This window comes from Sinocyclocheilus grahami, unplaced genomic scaffold, assembly GCF_001515645.1.
Source record: "Sinocyclocheilus grahami isolate Dianchi unplaced genomic scaffold, SAMN03320097.WGS_v1.1 scaffold104.1, whole genome shotgun sequence".
NCBI lineage: Eukaryota > Metazoa > Chordata > Actinopteri > Cypriniformes > Cyprinidae > Sinocyclocheilus > Sinocyclocheilus grahami.
Window position 1 is genome coordinate 160,544 of NW_015505283.1, and position 27,494 is coordinate 188,037.

Below are 27,494 nucleotides of genomic sequence, written 5' to 3' on the forward strand. Positions count from 1 at the left end.
CGACTGCACAATCCGACACAGCCGCCTCGCCGTCGCGAGAGTTTTTTGGCACACGTCAGCATGACATCAGAGCAAGTCGGACGTAACTCGGACACTTTTCTAACCGGCATGCATCTCGCGGTGATCACCAGTGATCGATTCTGGGCAGAATTTGCTCATCTCAAACAAGCCCAATCAATTCTCTTTCCGGCTCAGACTGCATTGGTTCAATTTATGGGGCTGTCACGTGATGAACGAACAACTCGGAATAAACCCGAAGACTCGAACCAGGTGAACTACTTGACTAATTCCAGTTCAGAAACTATAGGATGTTGCGCATGCGCGACTGAACGAATCACTCCCCGAAACGACTCGTTCTTCCCGAGTCACATTAAAGATTTGTTCAAAATGAACGAATCGTTCAAGAACGACCCAACGCTAGACTGAACTTGAACTTGTTGGAAGCAGCGAGCGTTTTGCTGCTTCTTTAAATTCCCCACAGAATTCTTTATTACAAAGCTCCTTTGGAAGTCAGACACCGAATCTATTTTAAACATTATAAAAACCATTTCACACAGCATGAGTTTTGCCTGTTCCACAACCAGACTTTTTTTGTGTGTGGAAGACCGACATTTTTGTCCAATATATCGCTGCATGTTCAGCATCTCGCGCATAAACGACTAGTTTTTATGTTTACATACATTATCATTTAGGCCTATATTTACATTTATTCATTAATCGCATCCAAAATAAAAGTTTTTGTTTACAAAACATATGTGTGCGTACTGTGTATATTTACTATGTATATATAAATACACACACATGCATGTATATATTTTGAAAATATTTACATGTATTTACAGGCATATATATTTATATTCGGTGACATGGTCAGTCACACCCTCATTGGCTCATTGATAAAAAAAAGCATTTAATAAATAGTAGCAGGATACACTTATGTATCATAAAAACGTATGCAATGTATAATGTTAACAATAATGTTAATGTTATTAATTAAAATTAATTCTCAAAAACCGCTTATCCTCTCTTGCGGGGGATGCTGGAGCTTATAACATTTTAATATACATAAAATTTATTTTATTAGTAAATAAAAAGTGTTGATGTCATTTCAGCAATCTTTCTTTCAAGCTCATTTGCTGCCTTTATTTTATTTTATGGTCATTTCTGAATTAAATACCATCTCTAGATACAGTTAATTAAATACACATCAAAAGGTTTAATTAAGAGCTAAATACTGTACATCACCTGCTGCCTGAATGTCTCAGATAAATCTGTCAAAATATGATAGAATAACATTATTCCACAGTTTCAAGTCAACTAAAATATCAAAGGAAAATTGTGCAATTATTAGGAGCTGTTGGTCAATATAATCCCCCACATATTGACAGAAACCATGTTAAAATTCATGTGTAGGAAATGTGTGGTTATTTAATTGAGAGTTGGTTTGCGTGGGCCTTTTTGAGCACTGCGGTGCAAGACGGGAAAGATTATGCGAGGCGGCAAGGGTGCAAACCGAGGTTGTTTCCTGCCCCTGGAGTGAGGTTAATCAATGAGATGTGTAAGCACAGCTGTTCAAATATTTATTCTAAGCAGGGTACTGACAGCAGAAATGCACACACACACACACAGAAGAGTGGATTAGACCTGTGAGCTGCAGCCAGCAGAGGGACAGATAGAGACGGCCAGAGAGAAAAAGGTGCAAGATAATGGATGGCTCATTTATTTTTGCTCAAACACTTCCAGAAATCCATATTTATTCCTACATTAATAAAAAAATTAACTTTTTTAAAGGGATCAGACAAAATGAACAATTTATAAAGAGATCAGACAATATATATATATATATATATATTATTTATTTTTTCTATTTATTTCTCTTATTTTGCTTGCACACTCTTTTGTTGCTGACATGGATGCCAATGACTTGTAGCATCCTCTGGGTGTCAGCACTTCCCATGTTTCGCTTTCCATCACTGACCCACGGTCTGTTTTAATGCACGTAAGCAACCAGAAAACAATGCATGAAGTCGAATGTAGGGTGTCATTTAGATGTACTTACTGACTGACCTTGGTTTCGTAGGAGATACGGAGTGGGCTGTAGGGGGTGAGATTATGGTGAGATCTTGTATTGATGAATTCGGATCACTGTCACTTGAGCCGTTATTAGACCTTCTGTTCACCATTGAGGGAAAGTGAAGGTCACTTTGAGGTTTTCGTAAGCCAAGATGATATTTGCTAATGGGCAGAATGATGTAGATCCACACACTCATCCTTTGAAAAGCAGGTGCGTGCTGCAGCTGCAATCTGAAAAACGGGCGAAAAGACAGAATGATAGAGGAAGGGCTGATGAATAGAAAGAAACATTCGAGCAGAGGACGAATATGAGAGTTTAAAGATGATATAGCGTCTGCTGCAAAGAGTCTGGATGTAAGGGAGCAACCACTGAACAAGAGAAGCACACTAAATTATTGAAAGCATAATAAAATGTCCTTGGGGACAGAGAAAGAAAACACTATAGTATTCTGCCCCCTCCCCCCCCCCCCTTTTCTCCTTCAGCCCGTGATTATTGAGCCAAAAAAAAAAGGTCATACTCTCCCATCGTTTTTCACAGAGAGAGAAAATCTTATCTCCAAATGGAGTATTATTTTTTCCTATCTGGACTTTTTTTTATTCTTATTCGCTTTTCTAAAGATTGTTTGCCTTACGAATATTCTCACCCTGGTCATTTCACTGTTCCTTACTTGCATTTGTTTTAAATAAGGTTGAAGTTATTCAGCATAGAAGCTGAGAAGCTTATTTAAAGGGTTAGTTCACCCAAAAAAGAAAATGCTGTCATTAATTACTCACCCTCATGTCGTTCCAAACCCGTAAGACCTCCGTTCATCTTCAGAACACAAATTAAGATATTTTTGATGCATTCTGACAGCTCTCTGACCCTCCCATAGACAACAAGGGTACTACCACGATCAACGTCCAGAAACGTAGTAAGATGTTCTGGACGTTGATCATGGTAGTACCCTTGCTGTCTATGGGAGGGTCAGAGAGCTGTCAGAATGCATCAAAAATATCTTAATTTGTGTTCCGAAGATGAGAGAAGGTCTTACTGGTTTGGAACGACATGAGGGTGAGTAATTCTGTTAGGACCACTATCGTCAAAGATGATTGACAATTAGCATACAGTTTGGATTGGCGGTATGGTTCTGTTCTGGGCAAGAACTCCCTGCGCATCCATGCAGCCTAGCATGGATGAGAGCAGGGAGAGCAGTGATAAACCCCCCAGGATAAACAGAACAGAACCAATATAAATGTATTGCAGATATCGTTAAAGTTCAATAATGTTATGTATACATTTTAGAATTAGTCTGATTCAAAGGAGAATCAGAAGGCTGAATCCTGACTGACAGAGGAGGAGTTGGGGATGGAGGAGGGTAATTAGCTATTGAGCAATGCGAAAACTGCTGATAATACTGAGGGACCTTATATATGAATGCTAGGGATCGCTGGTCGCTCTTTTGCAACTAACTTTCTCAGCTGGTCGCACGAGCACATGATTTGGTCGCAATATATATATATATATATATTTTTATTTATTTTTTGCGCTACAACATGGGATTATTCAATGCATGCTGATTAACTTTTTTCATAGTTTATAGTTATATGGAAACGAAAGTTGTTAACATTCAACCCGTTCTTTATCATCAGTAGTATTATTTATAATTTTGTGAATGGGAGTTAAGCTTCGGATGCTTTCACTTTCGAATTCGCGATCTTGTTGTCACTGTTTTGCTTACATACACCTTTCATTTTTTAAGACTAAAACAAAAGATGGATTCATTGTTATTTTTAATCAAAAAGCACAACAACAATAAATCAGTAAGATACAATGACAAACTAGCTTATAAAACGTTTATTAACAAAAACGAATAAGATGAGGCATGGCACACACCACATGCTGTATTATATACCGACTAATAAATTACAGAACGTTTAGCAAACACTGAGGAATCAAATAAATAAATAAAAGAGAGCCTCCATAGCTTAAGGTAAATAAAAAATGAAAACAAAAAGAAAAGTAAAACTAACGGTGACAGTGCTTGCATGTTTTTTCCCCCACAAGAATACCAGCATGTTCACCTTCTCTGGTTTGAGAAGCACTCATTTACTTGACTTTCGCTTGAAAACCATCCATCGTTTCCTCAATATGCGCGTCATTTTTGCTGTAGCTGAATAGGTATACTATCTAAGCGCTGTTTCGTTTGCCCTTTGATGTTTCTCATATGCAACAGAAATTGAAGCGCTTATGAGTTGACCGACCGCACACAAAATTTAGTTGCACAAAAAATGGTTGCAGTCTGGAGCCCTGCTTATTAAAGTTCATAAGTGCAGCTGCTTTGTTTACAGCGGAAACCAAGGAAACACTTTAAGCGCCACCTGCTGGCAGAGAGTGAATCTGCGTCTCATTCAGCTCTGCTGTTTCGGTTTCATGCAGATATTTTTTATGCATAGTTTCACACAACTGAAGTTAAACCCATTCTGTTTTTGCTTCAAATTTAGAAATTACCTCTAATTTTACATGGAAAGAGCACAGACAAAGCCTTAGTTTGTTTATATGAAGAGATGTCTTTTATTTGTATTACTTATTTATTTGATTTTGGGCTTGTTTTAAATTTTAAATTTAGTTTTGTTATTTACATTTACATTAAATTTAAATTTTGTTATTTAGCAAACGCTTTTATCCAAGGTGACTAACAAATGAGGACAATAGAAGCAATCAAAACCAACAAAAGAGCAATAATATGCAAGTGCTATATTAGTATATTATTATAGTTTTATATTTAAATTTCACAAAGAAACGTACAGTATTTTGTCTAAGCAATAATAAAAGGACACATTTAATTTATAATTTGTCTTAAATCTCATTTTGTAAAAAAAAAAAATTGTGAATGTTAAGTCCGGGCTTCGGATGCTTTCACTTTCGAATTCGCGATCTTGTTGTCACTGTTTTGCTTACATACACCTTTCATTTTTTAAGACTAAAACAAAAGATGGATTCATTGTTATTTTTAATCAAAAAGCACAACAACAATAAATCAGTAAGATACAATGACAAACTAGCTTATAAAACGTTTATTAACAAAAACGAATAAGATGAGGCATGGCACACACCACATGCTGTATTATATACCGACTAATAAATTACAGAACGTTTAGCAAACACTGAGGAATCAAATAAATAAATAAAAGAGAGCCTCCATAGCTTAAGGTAAATAAAAAATGAAAACAAAAAGAAAAGTAAAACTAACGGTGACAGTGCTTGCATGTTTTTTCCCCCACAAGAATACCAGCATGTTCACCTTCTCTGGTTTGAGAAGCACTCATTTACTTGACTTTCGCTTGAAAACCATCCATCGTTTCCTCAATATGCGCGTCATTTTTGCTGTAGCTGAATAGGTATACTATCTAAGCGCTGTTTCGTTTGCCCTTTGATGTTTCTCATATGCAACAGAAATTGAAGCGCTTATGAGTTGACCGACCGCACACAAAATTTAGTTGCACAAAAAATGGTTGCAGTCTGGAGCCCTGCTTATTAAAGTTCATAAGTGCAGCTGCTTTGTTTACAGCGGAAACCAAGGAAACACTTTAAGCGCCACCTGCTGGCAGAGAGTGAATCTGCGTCTCATTCAGCTCTGCTGTTTCGGTTTCATGCAGATATTTTTTATGCATAGTTTCACACAACTGAAGTTAAACCCATTCTGTTTTTGCTTCAAATTTAGAAATTACCTCTAATTTTACATGGAAAGAGCACAGACAAAGCCTTAGTTTGTTTATATGAAGAGATGTCTTTTATTTGTATTACTTATTTATTTGATTTTGGGCTTGTTTTAAATTTTAAATTTAGTTTTGTTATTTACATTTACATTAAATTTAAATTTTGTTATTTAGCAAACGCTTTTATCCAAGGTGACTAACAAATGAGGACAATAGAAGCAATCAAAACCAACAAAAGAGCAATAATATGCAAGTGCTATATTAGTATATTATTATAGTTTTATATTTAAATTTCACAAAGAAACGTACAGTATTTTGTCTAAGCAATAATAAAAGGACACATTTAATTTATAATTTGTCTTAAATCTCATTTTGTAAAAAAAAAAAATTGTGAATCGAATCGAATCGTGAAATCAAAATCGTGAATCGAATCGTGAGTTGAGTGAATCATTACATCCCTAATGAATGCTTAGATACACTGTAAAAAAATTCCGTAAAAAAATTTACGGTAAAAAAAAACGGCAGCTGTGGTTACAGGAATTAGGTTTTATGGTTTTAACTTAAATTTACAGTTAAATACCGTAATTTCATTAACTTATATAATGTTAATATACCAACCTATTGACATGCTGAAATCTGTTTTGTACCTTTGTAATATACTGATAATCACCAAATGCAGGTAGTGATGAGAGTCACATGATGAATCAAAGCCCATCACAAGCGGCTTTTAAAAAATAACATATCGAAGGTGCACAGTGTCATTCACACAAACACTAAACACCATCATGGTAACACACATGAAACTGAACTAATGCAAAAAACATTAATTTAACAACATTAGGTGAACCACACAACCCTAATATACAAAACTGATAAGAAAAAACTAAGAAGAAACATAGTTATTTCAACAAAAAAACATCAAATTTGAAATGTAACGCAGGGAATTCTGGGAATGTCAATTTACGGTTAATCACTGTAAATTATACAGTCTTTTTCACTTCCAAAAACGGTATACTAGCATAAAATTAATGTCCAATACAGTTTTCACCGTATATAGTAGGGGAATTTACCGTTAACCATTTAACAGGTTTTTACTGTAGCATTTTTAAAGTCTTTTACCATTAAATTCACGGTCATTTTTTACAGTGTAGGTGTCGTATTCCCATAGATTGATGGGAATCAGCTGAGAGTCAGCTGATGCGAGCTTGACTAACGTGACCTGCCAGAACTAACGCTACGCTAGATTTAATGACAGAATTTTCATGTTTGGGTGAACTATCCCTTTAAGACTGATTTTTACCACTTATGGTCCCCCGTGGAGCAGGGATTGGCTGTGCAAGCTGTTTATGCCACGTGCGATTGGTTGATGAAGCCATCTGACTTGAAGCGTGATTGGTGGATGGGATTAATCAGGGCAGCACGCTGAGAGCCGTCCCGGTTCATTTTGCATGCGATTGTCACTTGCTGTGCAAGGAGGACATTTGATTGTATATTCAAGGCCGAGGCATTGAAGATTAGAATCCGTTATGTTTTATCAGGTGAATGTGTGCAACATGAGGCAAAGCCAATCTCAGCACCCCAAGTAAACAATTTGCCATTAATCGCTCATCCTGTTCAAACAAATAGATATTGATTCTGCTTTTCAGCACTCGCTTGCCAGCAGATTTGTATCAGTGCTGCAGAAAAGGTATAAATTGTTTTTATGTCTGGCCTTTATGTGGCGTAATGTATTAACTCGGGCTTTGCATGAGGGATGCTTCGAATGTAACGGTCGGAAGTGTTCAGTTGATATTAGGGTCAATGGCGTGACACCCATGTTCTTTTTCTCTGGGTTTATTAAGGTATTCAGAAATACATTAAATATATAATTCATACATATTATTCCACTTCTAATGATCATGCTTTCAATTTCTGAATTAACATTGTTTGGTGTTTAAATTAAATTGTATGTGTGTGTCATCTACTTTTGTCTGCTACTTTTAAAAAATCTTAATAAAATATAAACCATACAATGTAAAGGGGATTTTTCATAGTTGTAAATAAAACAAACATTTTGTGGAGTCCAATTTACTTGACATGTTTAATTCAATGTGTTACTCATAATTTTTTCATAAATATTTGTGAAATTTACTAGCAATTACTAGAATTTTTTGAGTGAAAATTGTAGTGAAAAGTAAATCCTACACCTTTTTTTAGTGTATACTGTATACATGCAATAAATATTCTTTAAATAATACTACAAAGGCTATAACTCTTATATGAAATGCATTTATTGTAATTTGTTTAAAATGTTATAAATGTAATGATATTCATAATAAATGATATTCATAAGAAAAGAAAAGAAAGACAACATAGTATTTGACATTTATTTTCACCTTCTAAAAAAACTGATGCAGTTTAAGGAAATATTTTATTTTTGGTTATACATACACCACTTGACATTTTTTTCTTCTATATTAACCGGTTTGTTGAAATTTCTTCTTTTATTATAATCTCTGACATGTAGCTAATATTGGCTCCATTAATTGATCTTTACATTGTCTGCATGGACCTTTGTAATACACTGATAACCACCAAATGCAGGTGGTGATGAGAAAGTCATATGATGAACAAAAGCCCATCACAAGTAGCTTTTAAATAATAACATATATAGAAGCTGCACAGTGTGTCATTCACACAAACACTAAACACCATCATGGTAACACACATGAAACTGAACTAATGCAATAAACATTAATTTAACAACATTAGGTGAACCACACAACCCTAATATACAAAACTGATAAGAAAAAACTAAGAAGAAACATAGTTATTTCAACAAAAAAACATCAAATTTGAAATGTAACGCAGGGAATTCTGGGAATGTCAATTTACGGTTAATCACTGTAAATTATACAGTCTTTTTCACTTCCAAAAACGGTATACTAGCATAAAATTAATGTCCAATACAGTTTTCACCGTATATAGTAGGGGAATTTACCGTTAACCATTTAACAGGTTTTTACTGTAGCATTTTTAAAGTCTTTTACCATTAAATTCACGGTCATTTTTTACAGTGTAGGTGTCGTATTCCCATAGATTGATGGGAATCAGCTGAGAGTCAGCTGATGCGAGCTTGACTAACGTGACCTGCCAGAACTAACGCTACGCTAGATTTAATGACAGAATTTTCATGTTTGGGTGAACTATCCCTTTAAGACTGATTTTTACCACTTATGGTCCCCCGTGGAGCAGGGATTGGCTGTGCAAGCTGTTTATGCCACGTGCGATTGGTTGATGAAGCCATCTGACTTGAAGCGTGATTGGTGGATGGGATTAATCAGGGCAGCACGCTGAGAGCCGTCCCGGTTCATTTTGCATGCGATTGTCACTTGCTGTGCAAGGAGGACATTTGATTGTATATTCAAGGCCGAGGCATTGAAGATTAGAATCCGTTATGTTTTATCAGGTGAATGTGTGCAACATGAGGCAAAGCCAATCTCAGCACCCCAAGTAAACAATTTGCCATTAATCGCTCATCCTGTTCAAACAAATAGATATTGATTCTGCTTTTCAGCACTCGCTTGCCAGCAGATTTGTATCAGTGCTGCAGAAAAGGTATAAATTGTTTTTATGTCTGGCCTTTATGTGGCGTAATGTATTAACTCGGGCTTTGCATGAGGGATGCTTCGAATGTAACGGTCGGAAGTGTTCAGTTGATATTAGGGTCAATGGCGTGACACCCATGTTCTTTTTCTCTGGGTTTATTAAGGTATTCAGAAATACATTAAATATATAATTCATACATATTATTCCACTTCTAATGATCATGCTTTCAATTTCTGAATTAACATTGTTTGGTGTTTAAATTAAATTGTATGTGTGTGTCATCTACTTTTGTCTGCTACTTTTAAAAAATCTTAATAAAATATAAACCATACAATGTAAAGGGGATTTTTCATAGTTGTAAATAAAACAAACATTTTGTGGAGTCCAATTTACTTGACATGTTTAATTCAATGTGTTACTCATAATTTTTTCATAAATATTTGTGAAATTTACTAGCAATTACTAGAATTTTTTGAGTGAAAATTGTAGTGAAAAGTAAATCCTACACCTTTTTTTAGTGTATACTGTATACATGCAATAAATATTCTTTAAATAATACTACAAAGGCTATAACTCTTATATGAAATGCATTTATTGTAATTTGTTTAAAATGTTATAAATGTAATGATATTCATAATAAATGATATTCATAAGAAAAGAAAAGAAAGACAACATAGTATTTGACATTTATTTTCACCTTCTAAAAAAACTGATGCAGTTTAAGGAAATATTTTATTTTTGGTTATACATACACCACTTGACATTTTTTTCTTCTATATTAACCGGTTTGTTGAAATTTCTTCTTTTATTATAATCTCTGACATGTAGCTAATATTGGCTCCATTAATTGATCTTTACATTGTCTGCATGGACCATCCTCATGTAATATATGCTAAAATCTTTTGATGGACATTTTAAATATAGGCTGTATCTGATTCTTTCTCACTTTCATTTCAGTTCTCATTTTCCGGGTAGAGCGGCACTGAGTGTAGAATTACATACCCTCCCCCGTACAATTGATTTGTGAGTAATTAAAAATGTCTGCAGCTGGACATGGTCCAGCTTCATGTTCTATTCATGCAGATTAATACATATTTGTCGGGGCCTCCGGGATCAGACAGGCAGCAATGTCTGCTATTAAACATTCATGAGGGAGCAGAACACAGGGACTCATATCCTTCTGGTATTTATGGGTCCATTTCTACATCTTAGTGCCATCATAATGGATTACGAAATCAGAACATTATTGCTTAGCAGGGATGGAAATTTAATTTGTGTCACAAAAAATGTATTAATAAATGGCTTTTTCTTTGAAATTACGCTCACATGGACTGTGCTCGTGTCTGTGTGTGGGTTTAATACAGGCGGCTGGAGTGGATGGGGCAACTGGGCGGAGTGCAGCAGTGAATGTGGAGGCGGAGTTCAGTCGCGCACACGCACCTGTCAATCACCACCTGAGGAGGCATACCTGTGCGAGGGTGTTCTAGAGGAAGGTCGTCCCTGCAACTCTCAGCCGTGCATCGGTAAGTTGCATTCTAGGCTCATGCACGTTGCACGTGACTGTTCGTACATCCACTTCTTCTCTAGCTTTCTCTCTCTATCACTATCTGACACCTCATTTTTTACATTCTTTACATTTCACTGTTAAAAAAGATGTTCTGCTTCCTGTGTGACACAATATAGAGCAATAACGATAATAAAATGCTAGACTGATGATAGAATGAGCGTTTTTGTGTGCTTTTCATTGGACCCATAGGCTACAGGCAGTATTCCTCTAAAGGCAAGGGTTTAAGTCCAGTGAAATACAAGGAAATGCAAGAGGCCATGCTTGGTAAGGGCGTCACTGACCAAGTCAGTTTGAATGTGACTGTAGTGAGTAGATATTCACTCAGTTTGGATGGAGGCCATGAGTAAATAACCCACTCCATGGTCAAGGCCATCGGCTGCAGATGTCTTCACCTCGATTGTCTGTGTCTCCGTTCCGCATGGTCTGCTTATTTTTCATCCTCCATCCACTGCTCGCTCCATCTTGCCCTCTTTCTGCACACTTCCTGCCGTTTGTTGGTGTTCAAAGTACACGTTTCGAGGTCACACAAGCCTAGAAGTGTCCAAACTCTCACAGAGTCTCGCGTTCGCATGGAGAGTAGTATCAAACCAAACACAGGTTCACTTCTACTCAGCGATGTAACCTTAAACTTCACACAAAATCCCAAGCATGGCTGATGCTGGTCTAGATATTCAGGTCGCACAGCACTGGCCAATCAGAATTCGACTGTAGTTGCTAACCCCACCCCATCCTGCAGGCAGAGGCCGACTTGGCACTCGTAGCCAATCCCTGCGCTCGGTGGACAGCCGTAAACGAGAGGACTCTGATAAGACCCGCAGCGGACAGCAGTCTTCGCAAACAGGTAAGAAGACAGGTGGCATCAGCCTCCTCTGCTGCTTGGGGTCACACACACACATACACACACTTGCAAGCATTTCACTCACTAGTCCACATACAGGGGAGTAGACTGGATGCGTATGTGGCTATGGCCTTGTTTTTTTATGCTTCTGTCAGTGTGATTTATGTTTTGTTTGTCTTTGTCATGTGTATTATGGCATGGTTCATGGAGGAACATCGAGATATCCATGAATCATGGACACCATTGCTTACAAGGAAGTTAAAAGTATTTTGAAAGGGTCATAACCTCTTATTATGAAACAAACGAGAACAAGGCACACCTTGCTTGGGGGTGGTGATGTATGATTTGCATGCTTCAATATAAAAGACATATTGGACTAATATGATGGAATCCCGAGTATTTTGTCTTTTCTTTGTGAGCACTGCATGAATTTGTCTTTCATTTTTACAGTTACACCGATATGAGCCTGTCACTTCAAAATAAATAAAAAATTCTGCTATTTCATTCCAATGTGTTACAAATCAGAAATCACAATGAATTAGTAAATAGAGGCTGTGGCTTCATATTTAAGTTGTACATCAAAAAGTAAAAATCAGTTTTTCTATGAATCAGAACGTATATTCAAAAAATGCTGTGCACGATTTTACCAATGTTTATGTTACTTTCGGAAGCAGCATTAATAATATGTACACATTTTTATGCAAAATGCTAAAATAAATGGTACACAAACAAGTTGCGTACTGATTGTTTCAGAGATTAAATAAAACGCTCATGTATATGCATATTATTAAATATGTGTATGCAGGGTTTTAGTATGAAAACTAAAACGTTTATTGCCCCTAATGTTGTCAGAATGAGGTGAAATCCTTCCCTCCTTATCACGTTTCATTTTGACATTCAATATCATTTTATTGGACACTCTTGATTCTCCATTTCGTTCCACTTGATGTAATGATAGCCTAACTCTTTCTATTGGACAGCCATGTCAGTCCATATTAACTATTGGACTGTCAAGACAACCAAGTGCTTCCTATTGGACATTTAACACATGATTCCTTGGCTTTCCTAGTTGCTCAGATAGTAAAGTCTGATCTATTGGGTAGCCTTGTGAAATCCTCGTAGAGAAGGCTGACTTACATATCCCAAAAATTAAAGCATGAACTTCTATTATGGGTAAATGCTGAGGATATGGAGTCAACGATGAAACGATCTTCCCCTGTTAAATAAGGTGGCTAATCCCGCATGCTAATTAGTTTTGGCCCTTTTCCTACCCTTTCCTCTGCTCCCTACCCTACCCCATCCCATCCCCACTTCCCCCCGTCCCTCTCAGTGGATCCTCCGTCGGGTGGGGAGTGGTCTGTGTGGAGCGTGTGTTCGACCACGTGCGGTGAGGGCTGGCAGAGCCGCACACGCCTATGCGTCTCGGTGCCGTACAGCACGCAGTGCAGCGGGCCGCTACGTGAACAGAGACCCTGCAATAACACTGTTGTGTGTCCAGGTAAGCACAGCCCACCTCAGGCCTCTCCTCACCCCCACCATCTTCCTTATCCACTTCCCGTCACCCGTCCCACCTTCACTCAGGTCCATTAGCTTTGCCCACTCACCCTCCAGCCGCGGCCCACCTGAGGCTAACTCTTCCTGGGCTTCCATGTACGGCTGCTCCCCCCTCAACCCTGGATGCTGGAGAGCCGTGGTAAGATGATAATTGGTTTAAGTGCAGCATTGTCAGCAAATTCCCTATAGTTCCCACTGCATGTAGGATGGTCTCTCTCTCAATCTCTTTTCATTCTACCATTTCAGCATCTCAGGGGGCTAGACAAAAGTGTTACCTAGATAACAACGTGTCTTGCCAAGCTCAATGTTGTATTACGTGCTAATCACTTTATGCAGAAAAAAGAATGATTTGCTCTCTAACATTCAGAACTTGCAGCCAAAAATGTTGCTTTTGGCATACTAAATGTTCCATGTAAATTTGTGTTTTATACTACCTATAGATCTCTGTTCACACTGACAGCTGTTTTTTGCTGTATTGTTGGCAGCTAGTACCAAAGCCTCTTGGAACAAAAGTCAGTTCACTTGGCGGCTATATTTGCAATGTGGATCCTGGCGCGCAAGATCGAATCGAATGGGGAAAATCTGAAATCTCAAAAACTGGTTGATCAAAAACTTTCTGGTTGATCAATGCCAATGCACATGCGCAGCCCTAAGCACGAGTCTCAGGTCTGGTTTCTGTGGGAAGTGGAGTGTCTAACAATAGCTGCAGGGCAAAATGCCTAATAACTCTTTTATTTCGATGGCGTCACTCCTATTACTAGTGCCGCCATATTGTGTGTTGCAGTTTTTCCAATTTATAGCAATACGAGTGAACCGTCTTGGGCATCATAGTCTTTCCTAGTAGGCGTTCCTGTCATAACATTATTTGTGGGCTATGTAAATGGTTATAGGTTCTGAACATCTGATCACAAATATGATGTATTGCAGGTAAAAATAAGATGTTCTTCTGTTTGGACAGGGAATCAGTTTTCTTGCTGCTAAAAATGGAGTGGAAAATGTTCGTAAAATTGCAGCAATACATCATATCATGAACAAGATGAACAATGACCAATGCATACTGATCGATGTGCTCCAATGCCTGCACTCCTATTGGTAGTCTTCCCATTACGTCGCCTCTCATTAAACTTTTCTCAACTTTATATCATCCCAAAAACTTACTTATGCCATCAGGAAATCGGCAACTCACGTTGAAAATAAAATTAATTCAGATCGTTGTCAGTGTGAAACCCTCTTTAGTTTCACCCTAGTGCGTGTGTGTTTGTGTGTTGTCGAGGTGCGTTTTTCTCTCTATAAATCATGCCCTAGCCGCTCTGATTACAGTGCACGGGTCATGGGATGAGTGGACTCCATGGAGCTTGTGTTCTTCAACGTGCGGCCGTGGGTACAGGGACCGCACTCGCTCCTGCAAGCAGCCGCAGTTTGGAGGAAACCCCTGTGATGGTCCAGAGAAACAGACCAAATTCTGCAACATTGCTGTATGCCCAGGTGATCTTTGGGTCTTTAAATACAGACTGTCTCATACAGATTTAATGACTTTCATCAAGCATCACAATTAAAGCCTAATGTGAGGCACTGTAGAGAAAGAGATTGAAAGGAACCATTGTGAAGTTCACAGCAAATGATGGTGATTAAGTGAGGCTTTAAATCACTGTGGACTTGACTAGAGTTTGGCAACCCAAAGCTCCTCTCTCTTTCTCCTGCAATATATCTTTCAATAATGTCCCCTTATCATGCTCCACTTTAAGTTCCTCTCTTTTGTTAACCTAATGTTGCTTTGTATCCTCTATTCTCACATTTAAAAAATTCTCAGAAACTTTGTCTTTTACCTTGAAGTGGATGGTGTATGGAATGAGTGGTCCAGCTGGAGTTACTGTTCCTCGTCCTGTTCAAATGGAACAATGCAGCGCACTCGGGAGTGTAACGGGCCCTCGTATGGGGGTCTGGAGTGTCAGGGTGAGTGGCGTCAGACAAGAGACTGCTTCCTTCGAGAGTGTCCTGTGGATGGCCAATGGCAGCTCTGGAGCTCTTGGGCTGGTTGTACCAAGACATGTGGTGGAGGAAGCCAGCAAAGACAGAGGGTGTGTTACGGTCCCTTTTTTGGGGGGGAGCCATGCCCAGGGGACAGAGAGGAAGTTAGACGTTGCAATGAGAAGAGATGTCCAGGTGAGACAATAACATGTATGTTGCCAAAACTCATTCTCTGCTAGGGGTGACCGATATACTGGTAGACACAGTAAACTGGTTGAAATTTTAAAACTGGTATACATTTTTGATTACCATCTCTATCACGGCAGTGTTGCATGTTTTTTATCCTTTTCATGCGTTTTTACATTTTGACACTTTAAACTTTGGAGAGATTTTAAACCACTATAGCACAGTAATATGTGAAAGAGGTCTCAATTCAGTACTTGCACACTGTTCTGATAGATGGTTTTATTTCTGAGAGACAGTTTAATTAAAACAGTCTGTCAGAACAGTGCGCATGTATTTAATTGAGACGTCTTTCGCAACTTATTGTGCTGCCTGTCACACAGCATGAGTACTTTTTTTTTTTTTTGCAGTTTATTTCACTCAAACAGTCAAATATACACAAAGTTATGTCAAAATGCCTGTCTTAAGTTAGAACATTAGGCCCATGTATTAGTTCTTAAAGTGACAGCAGCCTAATATACCTGCTTCATGTCTTCAGTAGGCTTGAGAACCTTTTACTTGTATTAGGGTTGGGCCGACAGATGATTGATAGATTGAGCCGGCATCGTGATTCCTTCCCCCCCACTCCCTTTTCCGCAATCCGCTGCATCCAAATTCCATTTTCGGAAAGGAAATGTAATGTAACAGGCTACCGCTAGCAAGCGACTAACCATGTCCCTTTAGTGGCTCCGTAGAACACTTTTTTTTCCCGTACCTTTCTGAATACGGATTCACGCTTCAGGCACACCCCTAACTCTGTAGACATCGCCCAACCCTAACTTGTATTAGTTAGGCTAGTATTGGTTTTTGTTATGGCATTGACATAATTAAAAAATATATAATTTTAATGGCATCTAAAATGTTGGCATTGTAACAACCTTATTTGCAGCAAAAATAACTATATATTATGATATATACCATTATCGTAAAAATACAGTTACTCTTTTGGTTATATCACTTACCCCTATTTATAGACTTAACAAGAATTATGTTTTAATTTTGTACCTTACTTGTTTCTTTGTTCACATTTTGTGGCATTGGTCAGGTTTTTTCATATTTAATGACTTCTTCGTTTTTATGCAGAGCCGCATGAGATCTGTGATGAAGAGAATTTCTCTAATGTAGTTTGGAAGAAAACTCCTGCAGGGGACACTGCAGCTGTCCGCTGCCCTCCGAATGCTGTAGGTAAGACATGACTCATGCAAACAGGAACACGCCGCAATAACTTCCTAAACAGTCATCACCCTCTAAGCTATTCTGAGACATTTTCAGGACCATGGACAGCTCCACAAGCTTGGTTTAAAAAAGAAAACCAACAAGACAACATGCAGTATACAGTTTTTAACCGATCCTTGTTCAAAATCTGGTAATGACGACCCATTTCTGTGATGCAGGACTAATTCTTCGGCGATGTTCGTTGGATGATGAAGGCATTGCATACTGGGAGAACCCAACGTACATTAAATGCGTCTCAAATGATTACCGAAGTATTCAAACATTGGTAGGTGATGTCCAAACTAAGCTCTAGCTAGTAAAAGTGTCTGCAAAGCTAAGGTTGATTTTTTTTTACCTACTCAAGACCAGAGATCATCTGTCCAAGGCTCAACGAGGGCTTGTGGGAGACGGGGTCTCTGAAGTCATGACCAAGCTGAGGGTGACGTCAAGTGATGGAACAAGCTACAGTGGAGACCTTCTGGCTATCATGGACATACTGAAAAACATGACAGAGATATTTAGGAGGTCCTACTACAGCCCCAGTAATGCAGACATGAGGGTTAGTGAAGCATTATTTGCTTAGTTCTAAATAAAAAAAAAACAGTTTTGACCCAAAATGCCCCTGAATGTTTCTCTGTCATGTGGTTTTGTTCACAGAATTTTGTGCAATCAGTGAGTAACTTACTGATGGAGGAAAACAGAGAGAGGTGGGAGGAAGCACAGCTGGTGAGTCAGCCTTCACTCTCTCTCTCCATGTCTGTGTGTTTATTCATTCACTCATTCATTCTTCTACTCACTCATTCATCATTCTCTCATTCCCTCTTTTAATGTTGGCATCGTCTAACTCTCTTTCATTTAGTAATTATGCAAGTTTCAGCTGGTTTTAAAGGTGATTAATTGGCTAATTCTCTTCTCTTCGCTGCACATCTTTCTTTCAGCTGTTTGTCTCCTGCTGTTTAGTTAGATCATTAGTTAGTTTACAATTTATGTCTTAACGCAAGCTTCAGTTTACATTCTGAAGCAAGGATATCATTAAGCTTGAGCAGCAGCAGTTATTTTTAGAAAAATCTAATATTTATTACAATAACATTTCAAATCCACTTACAGAATCACATATTGAAAGAAGAACGAACAAACATTTTAACATGAAGCTATGTTTTTCTTTCTGGCAGCTTGGGCCCAATGTTAAGGAGCTTTTTCGTCTAGTGGAGGACTTTGTGGATGTCATCAGTCTCCGCATGAAGGACTTCCAGGATACTTATGAGGTCACCGACAATCTGGGTCAGTTTTCACTGACATTTAGTTCAGTTTACACCACTGCAATAATGTCGAGGGTGATGGTCATGTACTTAAGTGGTTGAATGTTTGGACAGGCAGCCTAGAAGTTGAAGCTACAAAGCCAAAAAAGAACTGGAGAACATGAAGCAAATTGTACTGAAATGTAATAAATCATCTGATGAATGGTGTCCAGTACTGTGGAAAGGTCTTTTAAAAGGCATTTTTAAACATTCAAGGTGTGGGGATGTATATAAATCTTCATGGGTGATTACCTATGACCCTTTCTCATAGTTTTAAATGGCTGTAATCTTTTTTGTGCTTGTGCTTTTAATTACAACACCACAAAATCACCTATATATATTTACATTTACATTTACATTTACATTTAGTCATTGAGCAGATGCTTTTATCCAAAGCGACTTACAAATGAGGACAATGGAAGCAATCAATATCAACAAAAGAGCAATGATATGCAAGTGCTATGAAGTCTCAGTTAGACTAACGCAGTATATATATATATATATATACACACATATACACACACACAATGGCATTGAAATGTTTGTCAGATTTTAAAAAATCAGTAAGATTTTTAAATGTCTCTTATGCTCATAAAGGCTGTATTTATTTGATCAAAAATACTGAAAAAAAGTGATATTGTGAAATATTATTTAAATTTTTAATATTGGTTTTCTGTTTCAATATACTTCAAAATACTATTTATTTATGTGATGCAAAGCTGAATTTTCAGCACCATTACTCCAGTCTTCAGTGTCACATGATCCTTCAGAAATCGTGATATGCTTATGTACTATCATTGTTGAACACAGTTGTGCTGCTTAATATTTTTTTTATAACCTGTGATAATTTTTTCAGGATTCTTTGATTAATAAAAAGTTAAGAACTGCATTTATTAAAATAGAAATCTTTTCTAACAATATAAGTCTTTACTGTCACTTTTTATGTCCGTTTAACACATCCTTGCTGAATAAAAGTATTCACAAAAGAAATAAAAAATTTTGACATTTTTGATATTGTAACACAAGATTTCTATTTTGAATAAATGCTGTTCTTTTTCATTTTTTATCCATAAAAGTATCCTGAAAAAAGTATCACAGGTTCCAAAAAAATATAAAGCAGCAAAAACTGTTTCCAACATTGATAATAAAATCAGCATATTAGAGTGATTTCTGAAGGATCATGTGACACTGAAGACTGGAGTAATGGATGATGAAAATGAATTTGCTTTACAGGAATAAATTATATTTTCAAGTATATTAAAATAGAAACTGTTATTTTAAATTGCAATAATATTTTACAAAATTAAAATTTTAATTTAAAAACGTTTAAAAACATTAAAAATCGTACTGATCCCAAACTTTTGAACGATAGTGTATATAATTTGTTTAATTCAAATCAATTTAGGCATTTGATGGTGCTGAAACAGATGATCAGTTGAAATCACCACCAACACTATTACTCACACACACTTTCACACACCTTGAACATTTTCATATTCATCAGAATGCAGTAACAGACAATATCCCTTTGGAAATCATGACCAATCCCTGAGCAATGAATCTGATATGTTGCTCACACTGATTTCCAAATATGTATAGCTCTAGGCATTTTTATAGCTTTGGAATCACACTCTAAACCACACACATCTCTCCTGCATACAGAACGGACTATGGTTTACTCAGCACCCAGGTTCGTAAAAACAGCGGGAAGATGAACCTTCATGGTCATACGTTGTGGGCCGCAGCTGGCAGAGTTTAAAAGGGGGTGTGAGAGGTTCTGTTTACCTCTGAATCACTGAGCTGCCCATGAGCTCAGATTCTCCCTTTGTGACAACACCTGTCCTACAGCAATGACCTATCAGTCCCACACAAAGCTTTGAGATGCAGATGTATATGTAACACCACACATTCATCAATAGATGGAAAATAATGCACAAGAACTTGAACTTAAAATATGAATAGTACTGTACAGAGTTAGTAACAATTAGCACACACGTACATTGATCAAATCTGGCCTGCCAGTTCCCTTCTTTTTCACCAAGTAATTTAATGTATCTGCTGCAACCTAGATTTCGATGCAAAAATGTGACCCAGGACCACAAAACCAGTCATAAGGGTCAATTTACTGAAAATGAGATTTATACACCATCTGAAAGCTTTCCATTGATGTATGGTTTGTTAGGATAGGACAATATTTGGTCGAGATTTAACTATTTGAAAATCTGAAATCTGAGGATGCAAAAATCTAAATATTGAGAAAATCGACTTTTAAAGTTTTCCAAATGAAGTTCTTAGCAATGCATATTACTAATCAAAAATTACGTTTTGAAATATTTATGGTAGGAAATTGACAAAATATCTTCATGGAACATGATCTTTACTTAATATCCTAATTATTTTGGCATAAAAGTACATTTGATCATTTTGATCCATACAATGTGTTGTTATACCTGTGCTACTTATGACTGGTTTTGTGGTCCAGGGTCACAAATGTGATGTCAGGACCATGGCCTAGTGGTTAAAAGAATAATTTTGTGAAATATTACAATTTAAAAGAACTGTTTTCTAATTTAATATATTTTAAAATGTCATTTATTCCTGTGATGGCAAAGCTGAATTTTCAGCACATGATCCTTCAGAAAACGGCCGATTTGTTGCTCAGTAAGAATTTCTGGTTATTATCAGTGTTGAAAACAGTTGAGCTGCTTAATATTTTTGTGGATACTGTGTTTAGATTTTCAGTATTTTTTAATGAATAGGAAGTTTAAAAGATTAGTTTTTTATTTGAAATATATTTCCTCTGTGCTGATGTCTAGTTACTGTATTTATATAGTAGAAGAAAAACATGATGTCTAACATTATGTAGGCCCTGTATCTTGTAAACACAACTTCTGAAGCTGAGATTAATTCGTTGGTTACTTGGTTACGTTGGTTAGGCAGTGCACATTTCTGTATAAATCATACGTAAAACCACTGGTATGTAAATTGTTCCATCACATTGATGTGAAAAGTACAAATGGCTTTATAAAAGATTTGCACTGATTTATTTTTCGAGTTTCATAAATAAAAATGCTTCTTTTCCAAGTTTCAAGAATTCATTCAGTGATTAAAATGCTGTCGTCGTGAAGTGGTACAGAGAATATGGCTGGCAGCAGAAGGCTGAGATCATAAGAGAATGAAATCGAGCTTTTGAGCTGAGAGAGTTTGTATGGGGGAGTCATCTGACAGCATGACACTTTCTCTAGTTGAGATGTGATCGCTATGCAGTGAGTCAGGATATTGGTGTTGCCATGGATCTTACAGTTCCCTCTGGATTCTCTCTCCAGTGTTGAGTATTCACAAGCGGCCTGTCGCAGGAAATGCAGATATCACTTTCCCCATGAAGGGGTGGAGGGGGATGGTGGACTGGGCTCGCAACTCAGAGGACAAAGCCAAAGTGGCTAAAAACATCCTGGTCACTGGAAAACCAGGTAAGACACACAAAGTCTCACACAACTGCACACACATATGCTTGTAAGCACTAGTGGCCTAGTGGTACACGGACACATTGAGCCTTGGTGCTCATATGGGAAGCACAGGTTTTTTTCCCGAATTCATAAAATGTAACAATTTTATCAGTAAATTCCATTTTTATGCCTGTATTCTACTCATTCCATTCCCTTTTTTATCTCTGAATAATTTAATGTCTCTTCTCTGTTTACTCTAATCAAACAGTAGAAAACTGCATTCGGAACAAATCTCTGCTTGTTTGACGGATTTTATCTCCTTCGCTAGAGAGCTGATTGCTGTAGGCTGTTTAATCCTTGCCATGTCCGACGTTACAGGTCATTTAAGATGCTTCTTCCCCCGCGACTATGCTAATAGAGGAGTTGCTACTTAATCAGGAGTCGGCAGGAGCCAATCACACGCAATTAGGTTTAATTCCCTTTCCCATTGGGAGATCTGTTGCCATGCCACCAGTGCTGGATTGACAGGTCGTCAAGCTTTGGACATGCTGGGATGAGCTTTTATATTAAAGATGATTTAGAATGAGAGAGAAATTTGATAGACTGAATCCAATGAAACACATTGTAACAGAACAAAACACATTCTTACACAGGTTCTGCTCTTGAAAAGAACACTTTATGATTCTTTCGCCTACATTATTCATTCACAAACAAAACACCACTATTAAAAAGTTGGCATGAAATTAAAACTATTAAAACCTGATTTTTTCTAAATGCATGTTACAGATCTTATTGTTATGTAACAATTCATCTGTGAATATGTTTTATCAATAACCTTAATCTAAATACGTAAATGTTATAGTGTTAGTTTGTTGTTTGAAGTCATGGTTGAAATAAAAATGATTAAAAGTAAAAATGGTAAATTATGGTAAAACTATATATACATTTAGGTAAATAAATTAAATTACTTAAGAGGTCTTAAAATATTAAGCAAAAAGACATGAAATTAACATACTGTAAAAAACATATTTTAAATTAATTAAAAGATTATTGGAGTAAGTTTTACTATAAAATATTATTTCCGTCTTTCTACTTCAAAAGTGCACATTTAATTCAATGTGTTACCTGCTATTTCTTTGTAATTATTTGTAAAATTGACTAGCAATTTCTGAGTAAAAATTGTTTCTAAGTAATTTTTTTTAAGTTCAATGTAAATAAAGAATTCTTGAGAAAATTACAAATTTCAATGCAGCTTGAAATGTTCAAAATGTAGGTTCTTTAATTGTTATCTTAACTGTTTTAGACTAGTCAGAACAGCATTTTGGGGAATTCTGTTGGTCTAACATGGGTTTTTATGTAGTTTCAAGTAATTCACATTTCTTTGTGGCTCAATGGTCCCGTAAACTGGAAAATATTTTGTGTGGACTTGAAAGTCTCAAACTCAATTTTTTAAAGTTAAAAACTTTTTTTTTTAAACAATGTACATTCCTCTAGTACCTTGTGTTGTCCATAAATGCCCTCTCGGGTCTCATCTGTTCGCATTATCATGGCTTTGGTGTATTAAAAGGAGGGGAAAAGGGGTGGGCAAGCAGAAACCCGATTACCTCGAGGGAGCTCAAAACTGTCACGCCCCCAGCCCCCTGTCCCCCTCCATCGGTCTGTGTTCTTGCCCATGGGACCTCAGCTGCAGCCCTGGAGCTGTGGCCTCTGCCCGCCGCCTGGCACCCCCCCACAGACTCTCACTCTTTCTCTCCCTTACAGCTCATGCCAGTCTGCCACAGGTTTTGGCATGATGTAGAGCAGTGTAGCTTGAAGACCAGATGGACTTTGTGTGTGTGTGTGTGTGTGTGTGTGTGTGTGTGTGTGTGTGTGCATTGTTTCAATATATATATATATACACAGAGTATATATGCATTACCGTTCAAAAGTTTGGGTTAGTAAGATTATTTTAATGCTTTTGAAAGAAGTCTCTTGTATGCTCACCAAAGCTGCATTTGTTTGATCAAAAATACAATAAAACAGTGATTTTGGTAAATATTATTACAATTTGCTGTTTTCTATTTGAATATATTTTAAAATGCAAGTTATTCCTGTGATGGCAAAGCTGAATTTTCAGCAGCCATTACTCTAGTGGCACATGATCCTTCTATCATTCTAATATGCTGATTTGCTGCTCAAATAATATATATTTTTTTTATCAATATTGCAAACAGTTGTACTGCTTAGTATTTTGTGGAAACCATGAAAAACAAATGTCTTTACAGTAACTTTGAAACAATTTAATGCATTCTTGTTGTATAAAGGAATTATTTTAATATTTTTGTGTAAACCATGATGCATTTATTTTCTCCAGGATTCTTTAATGAATAGAAAGTACATTCTTGCTGAATAAAAATATTAATTTCTTTAAAAAATAATTCTGATCTAAGTACAAATGGCTTTATAAAAGATTTGCACTGATTTATTTTTCGAGTTTCATAAATAAAAATGCTTCTTTTCCAAGTTTCAAGAATTCATTCAGTGATTAAAATGCTGTCGTCGTGAAGTGGTACAGAGAATATGGCTGGCAGCAGAAGGCTGAGATCATAAGAGAATGAAATCGAGCTTTTGAGCTGAGAGAGTTTGTATGGGGGAGTCATCTGACAGCATGACACTTTCTCTAGTTGAGATGTGATCGCTATGCAGTGAGTCAGGATATTGGTGTTGCCATGGATCTTACAGTTCCCTCTGGATTCTCTCTCCAGTGTTGAGTATTCACAAGCGGCCTGTCGCAGGAAATGCAGATATCACTTTCCCCATGAAGGGGTGGAGGGGGATGGTGGACTGGGCTCGCAACTCAGAGGACAAAGCCAAAGTGGCTAAAAACATCCTGGTCACTGGAAAACCAGGTAAGACACACAAAGTCTCACACAACTGCACACACATATGCTTGTAAGCACTAGTGGCCTAGTGGTACACGGACACATTGAGCCTTGGTGCTCATATGGGAAGCACAGGTTTTTTTCCCGAATTCATAAAATGTAACAATTTTATCAGTAAATTCCATTTTTATGCCTGTATTCTACTCATTCCATTCCCTTTTTTATCTCTGAATAATTTAATGTCTCTTCTCTGTTTACTCTAATCAAACAGTAGAAAACTGCATTCGGAACAAATCTCTGCTTGTTTGACGGATTTTATCTCCTTCGCTAGAGAGCTGATTGCTGTAGGCTGTTTAATCCTTGCCATGTCCGACGTTACAGGTCATTTAAGATGCTTCTTCCCCCGCGACTATGCTAATAGAGGAGTTGCTACTTAATCAGGAGTCGGCAGGAGCCAATCACACGCAATTAGGTTTAATTCCCTTTCCCATTGGGAGATCTGTTGCCATGCCACCAGTGCTGGATTGACAGGTCGTCAAGCTTTGGACATGCTGGGATGAGCTTTTATATTAAAGATGATTTAGAATGAGAGAGAAATTTGATAGACTGAATCCAATGAAACACATTGTAACAGAACAAAACACATTCTTACACAGGTTCTGCTCTTGAAAAGAACACTTTATGATTCTTTCGCCTACATTATTCATTCACAAACAAAACACCACTATTAAAAAGTTGGCATGAAATTAAAACTATTAAAACCTGATTTTTTCTAAATGCATGTTACAGATCTTATTGTTATGTAACAATTCATCTGTGAATATGTTTTATCAATAACCTTAATCTAAATACGTAAATGTTATAGTGTTAGTTTGTTGTTTGAAGTCATGGTTGAAATAAAAATGATTAAAAGTAAAAATGGTAAATTATGGTAAAACTATATATACATTTAGGTAAATAAATTAAATTACTTAAGAGGTCTTAAAATATTAAGCAAAAAGACATGAAATTAACATACTGTAAAAAACATATTTTAAATTAATTAAAAGATTATTGGAGTAAGTTTTACTATAAAATATTATTTCCGTCTTTCTACTTCAAAAGTGCACATTTAATTCAATGTGTTACCTGCTATTTCTTTGTAATTATTTGTAAAATTGACTAGCAATTTCTGAGTAAAAATTGTTTCTAAGTAATTTTTTTTAAGTTCAATGTAAATAAAGAATTCTTGAGAAAATTACAAATTTCAATGCAGCTTGAAATGTTCAAAATGTAGGTTCTTTAATTGTTATCTTAACTGTTTTAGACTAGTCAGAACAGCATTTTGGGGAATTCTGTTGGTCTAACATGGGTTTTTATGTAGTTTCAAGTAATTCACATTTCTTTGTGGCTCAATGGTCCCGTAAACTGGAAAATATTTTGTGTGGACTTGAAAGTCTCAAACTCAATTTTTTAAAGTTAAAAACTTTTTTTTTTAAACAATGTACATTCCTCTAGTACCTTGTGTTGTCCATAAATGCCCTCTCGGGTCTCATCTGTTCGCATTATCATGGCTTTGGTGTATTAAAAGGAGGGGAAAAGGGGTGGGCAAGCAGAAACCCGATTACCTCGAGGGAGCTCAAAACTGTCACGCCCCCAGCCCCCTGTCCCCCTCCCTCGGTCTGTGTTCTTGCCCATGGGACCTCAGCTGCAGCCCTGGAGCTGTGGCCTCTGCCCGCCGCCTGGCACCCCCCCACAGACTCTCACTCTTTCTCTCCCTTACAGCTCATGCCAGTCTGCCACAGGTTTTGGCATGATGTAGAGCAGTGTAGCTTGAAGACCAGATGGACTTTGTGTGTGTGTGTGTGTGTGTGTGTGTGTGTGTGTGTGTGTGCATTGTTTCAGGTGGTTCTGCTGGCAGTGATGCAGTGTGAGTGTTACAGAGGCTGGACCGCTGCCCTTTCCCCTCACTCACGCTTTTTCAACTGTGTTGCTCTCTTCATTTGCACAAGAAATATCACTTTGTCATTTCAAACCAACAGGCCAATTATGTGTATCTGTTTATACTTGTGTGAGTGATATCTGCAAGTTTAGTTGCATCACATGATTTGATATGTCTTGTTTAGTTTTTCCTCTTAGTAGTTCCTCCTATAATATTAAAAAAAGAAAGACTGAGGGTGTATAGTCATAAGATGCATAACTAATGTTGTATGTCACCTAAAGATTAGAATATTAACTATGATGTTATAATAATATAATATAAAATAAAACTTCTAAAGAAAATGTGGTACATGTGATACATGAAAAGTTAGCCTCACTTTAGCCTATATATATAAATCATAGAACTTGTATAAGATTTAATTAATTAATTAATTAATACATTTTTATTCAGCAAGGATGCATTCTTATATTTATGACTTTTTTCATCCCAAAAGAAAAAAAAGAAAGAAAAAAAGATAAAATATAAGCCTTAGTTTCTTTATGTAAAATATGATTTAATTGCTGGTTCTGATTCTGGGGTGAAAATTAACCTAAATATTTACACACATATATATATATAAATAAAATGATACATTGAAAAGTTACCGTTCAAAAGTTTGGGTTAGTAAGATTATTTTAATGCTTTTGAAAGAAGTCTCTTGTATGCTCACCAAAGCTGCATTTGTTTGATCAAAAATACAATAAAACAGTGATTTTGGTAAATATTATTACAATTTGCTGTTTTCTATTTGAATATATTTTAAAATGCAAGTTATTCCTGTGATGGCAAAGCTGAATTTTCAGCAGCCATTACTCTAGTGGCACATGATCCTTCTATCATTCTAATATGCTGATTTGCTGCTCAAATAATATATATTTTTTTTATCAATATTGCAAACAGTTGTACTGCTTAGTATTTTGTGGAAACCATGAAAAACAAATGTCTTTACAGTAACTTTGAAACAATTTAATGCATTCTTGTTGTATAAAGGAATTATTTTAATATTTTTGTGTAAACCATGATGCATTTATTTTCTCCAGGATTCTTTAATGAATAGAAAGTACATTCTTGCTGAATAAAAATATTAATTTCTTTAAAAAATAATTCTGATCTCAAACTCTTGAACACTAGTGTGTGTGTGTGTGTCTGTGTGGGTGTGAGTGTGTGTGTGTGTGTGGGTGTGGGTGTGAGTGTGTGTGTGTGTGTGT

The 27,494-nt window shown here is 36.8% G+C and overlaps 1 protein-coding gene across 1 annotated transcript in view; it reads left to right on the forward strand.

The window, feature by feature from the left end:
* The window catches only part of LOC107588473 (brain-specific angiogenesis inhibitor 1-like), a 70,956-nt gene that overhangs the window by 25,234 nt on the left and 18,228 nt on the right, over positions 1-27,494 (forward strand). The window contains exons 3-14 of the mRNA XM_016276574.1: positions 10,722-10,880; positions 11,114-11,188; positions 11,661-11,765; positions 13,093-13,260; positions 14,637-14,801; positions 15,150-15,479; positions 16,590-16,691; positions 16,901-17,007; positions 17,086-17,280; positions 17,379-17,447; positions 17,894-18,002; positions 21,346-21,489. Of these exons, the coding sequence (XP_016132060.1) occupies positions 10,722-10,880; positions 11,114-11,188; positions 11,661-11,765; positions 13,093-13,260; positions 14,637-14,801; positions 15,150-15,479; positions 16,590-16,691; positions 16,901-17,007; positions 17,086-17,280; positions 17,379-17,447; positions 17,894-18,002; positions 21,346-21,489 (1,728 nt within the window). The remainder of the gene's footprint in view (positions 1-10,721; positions 10,881-11,113; positions 11,189-11,660; positions 11,766-13,092; positions 13,261-14,636; positions 14,802-15,149; positions 15,480-16,589; positions 16,692-16,900; positions 17,008-17,085; positions 17,281-17,378; positions 17,448-17,893; positions 18,003-21,345; positions 21,490-27,494) is intronic.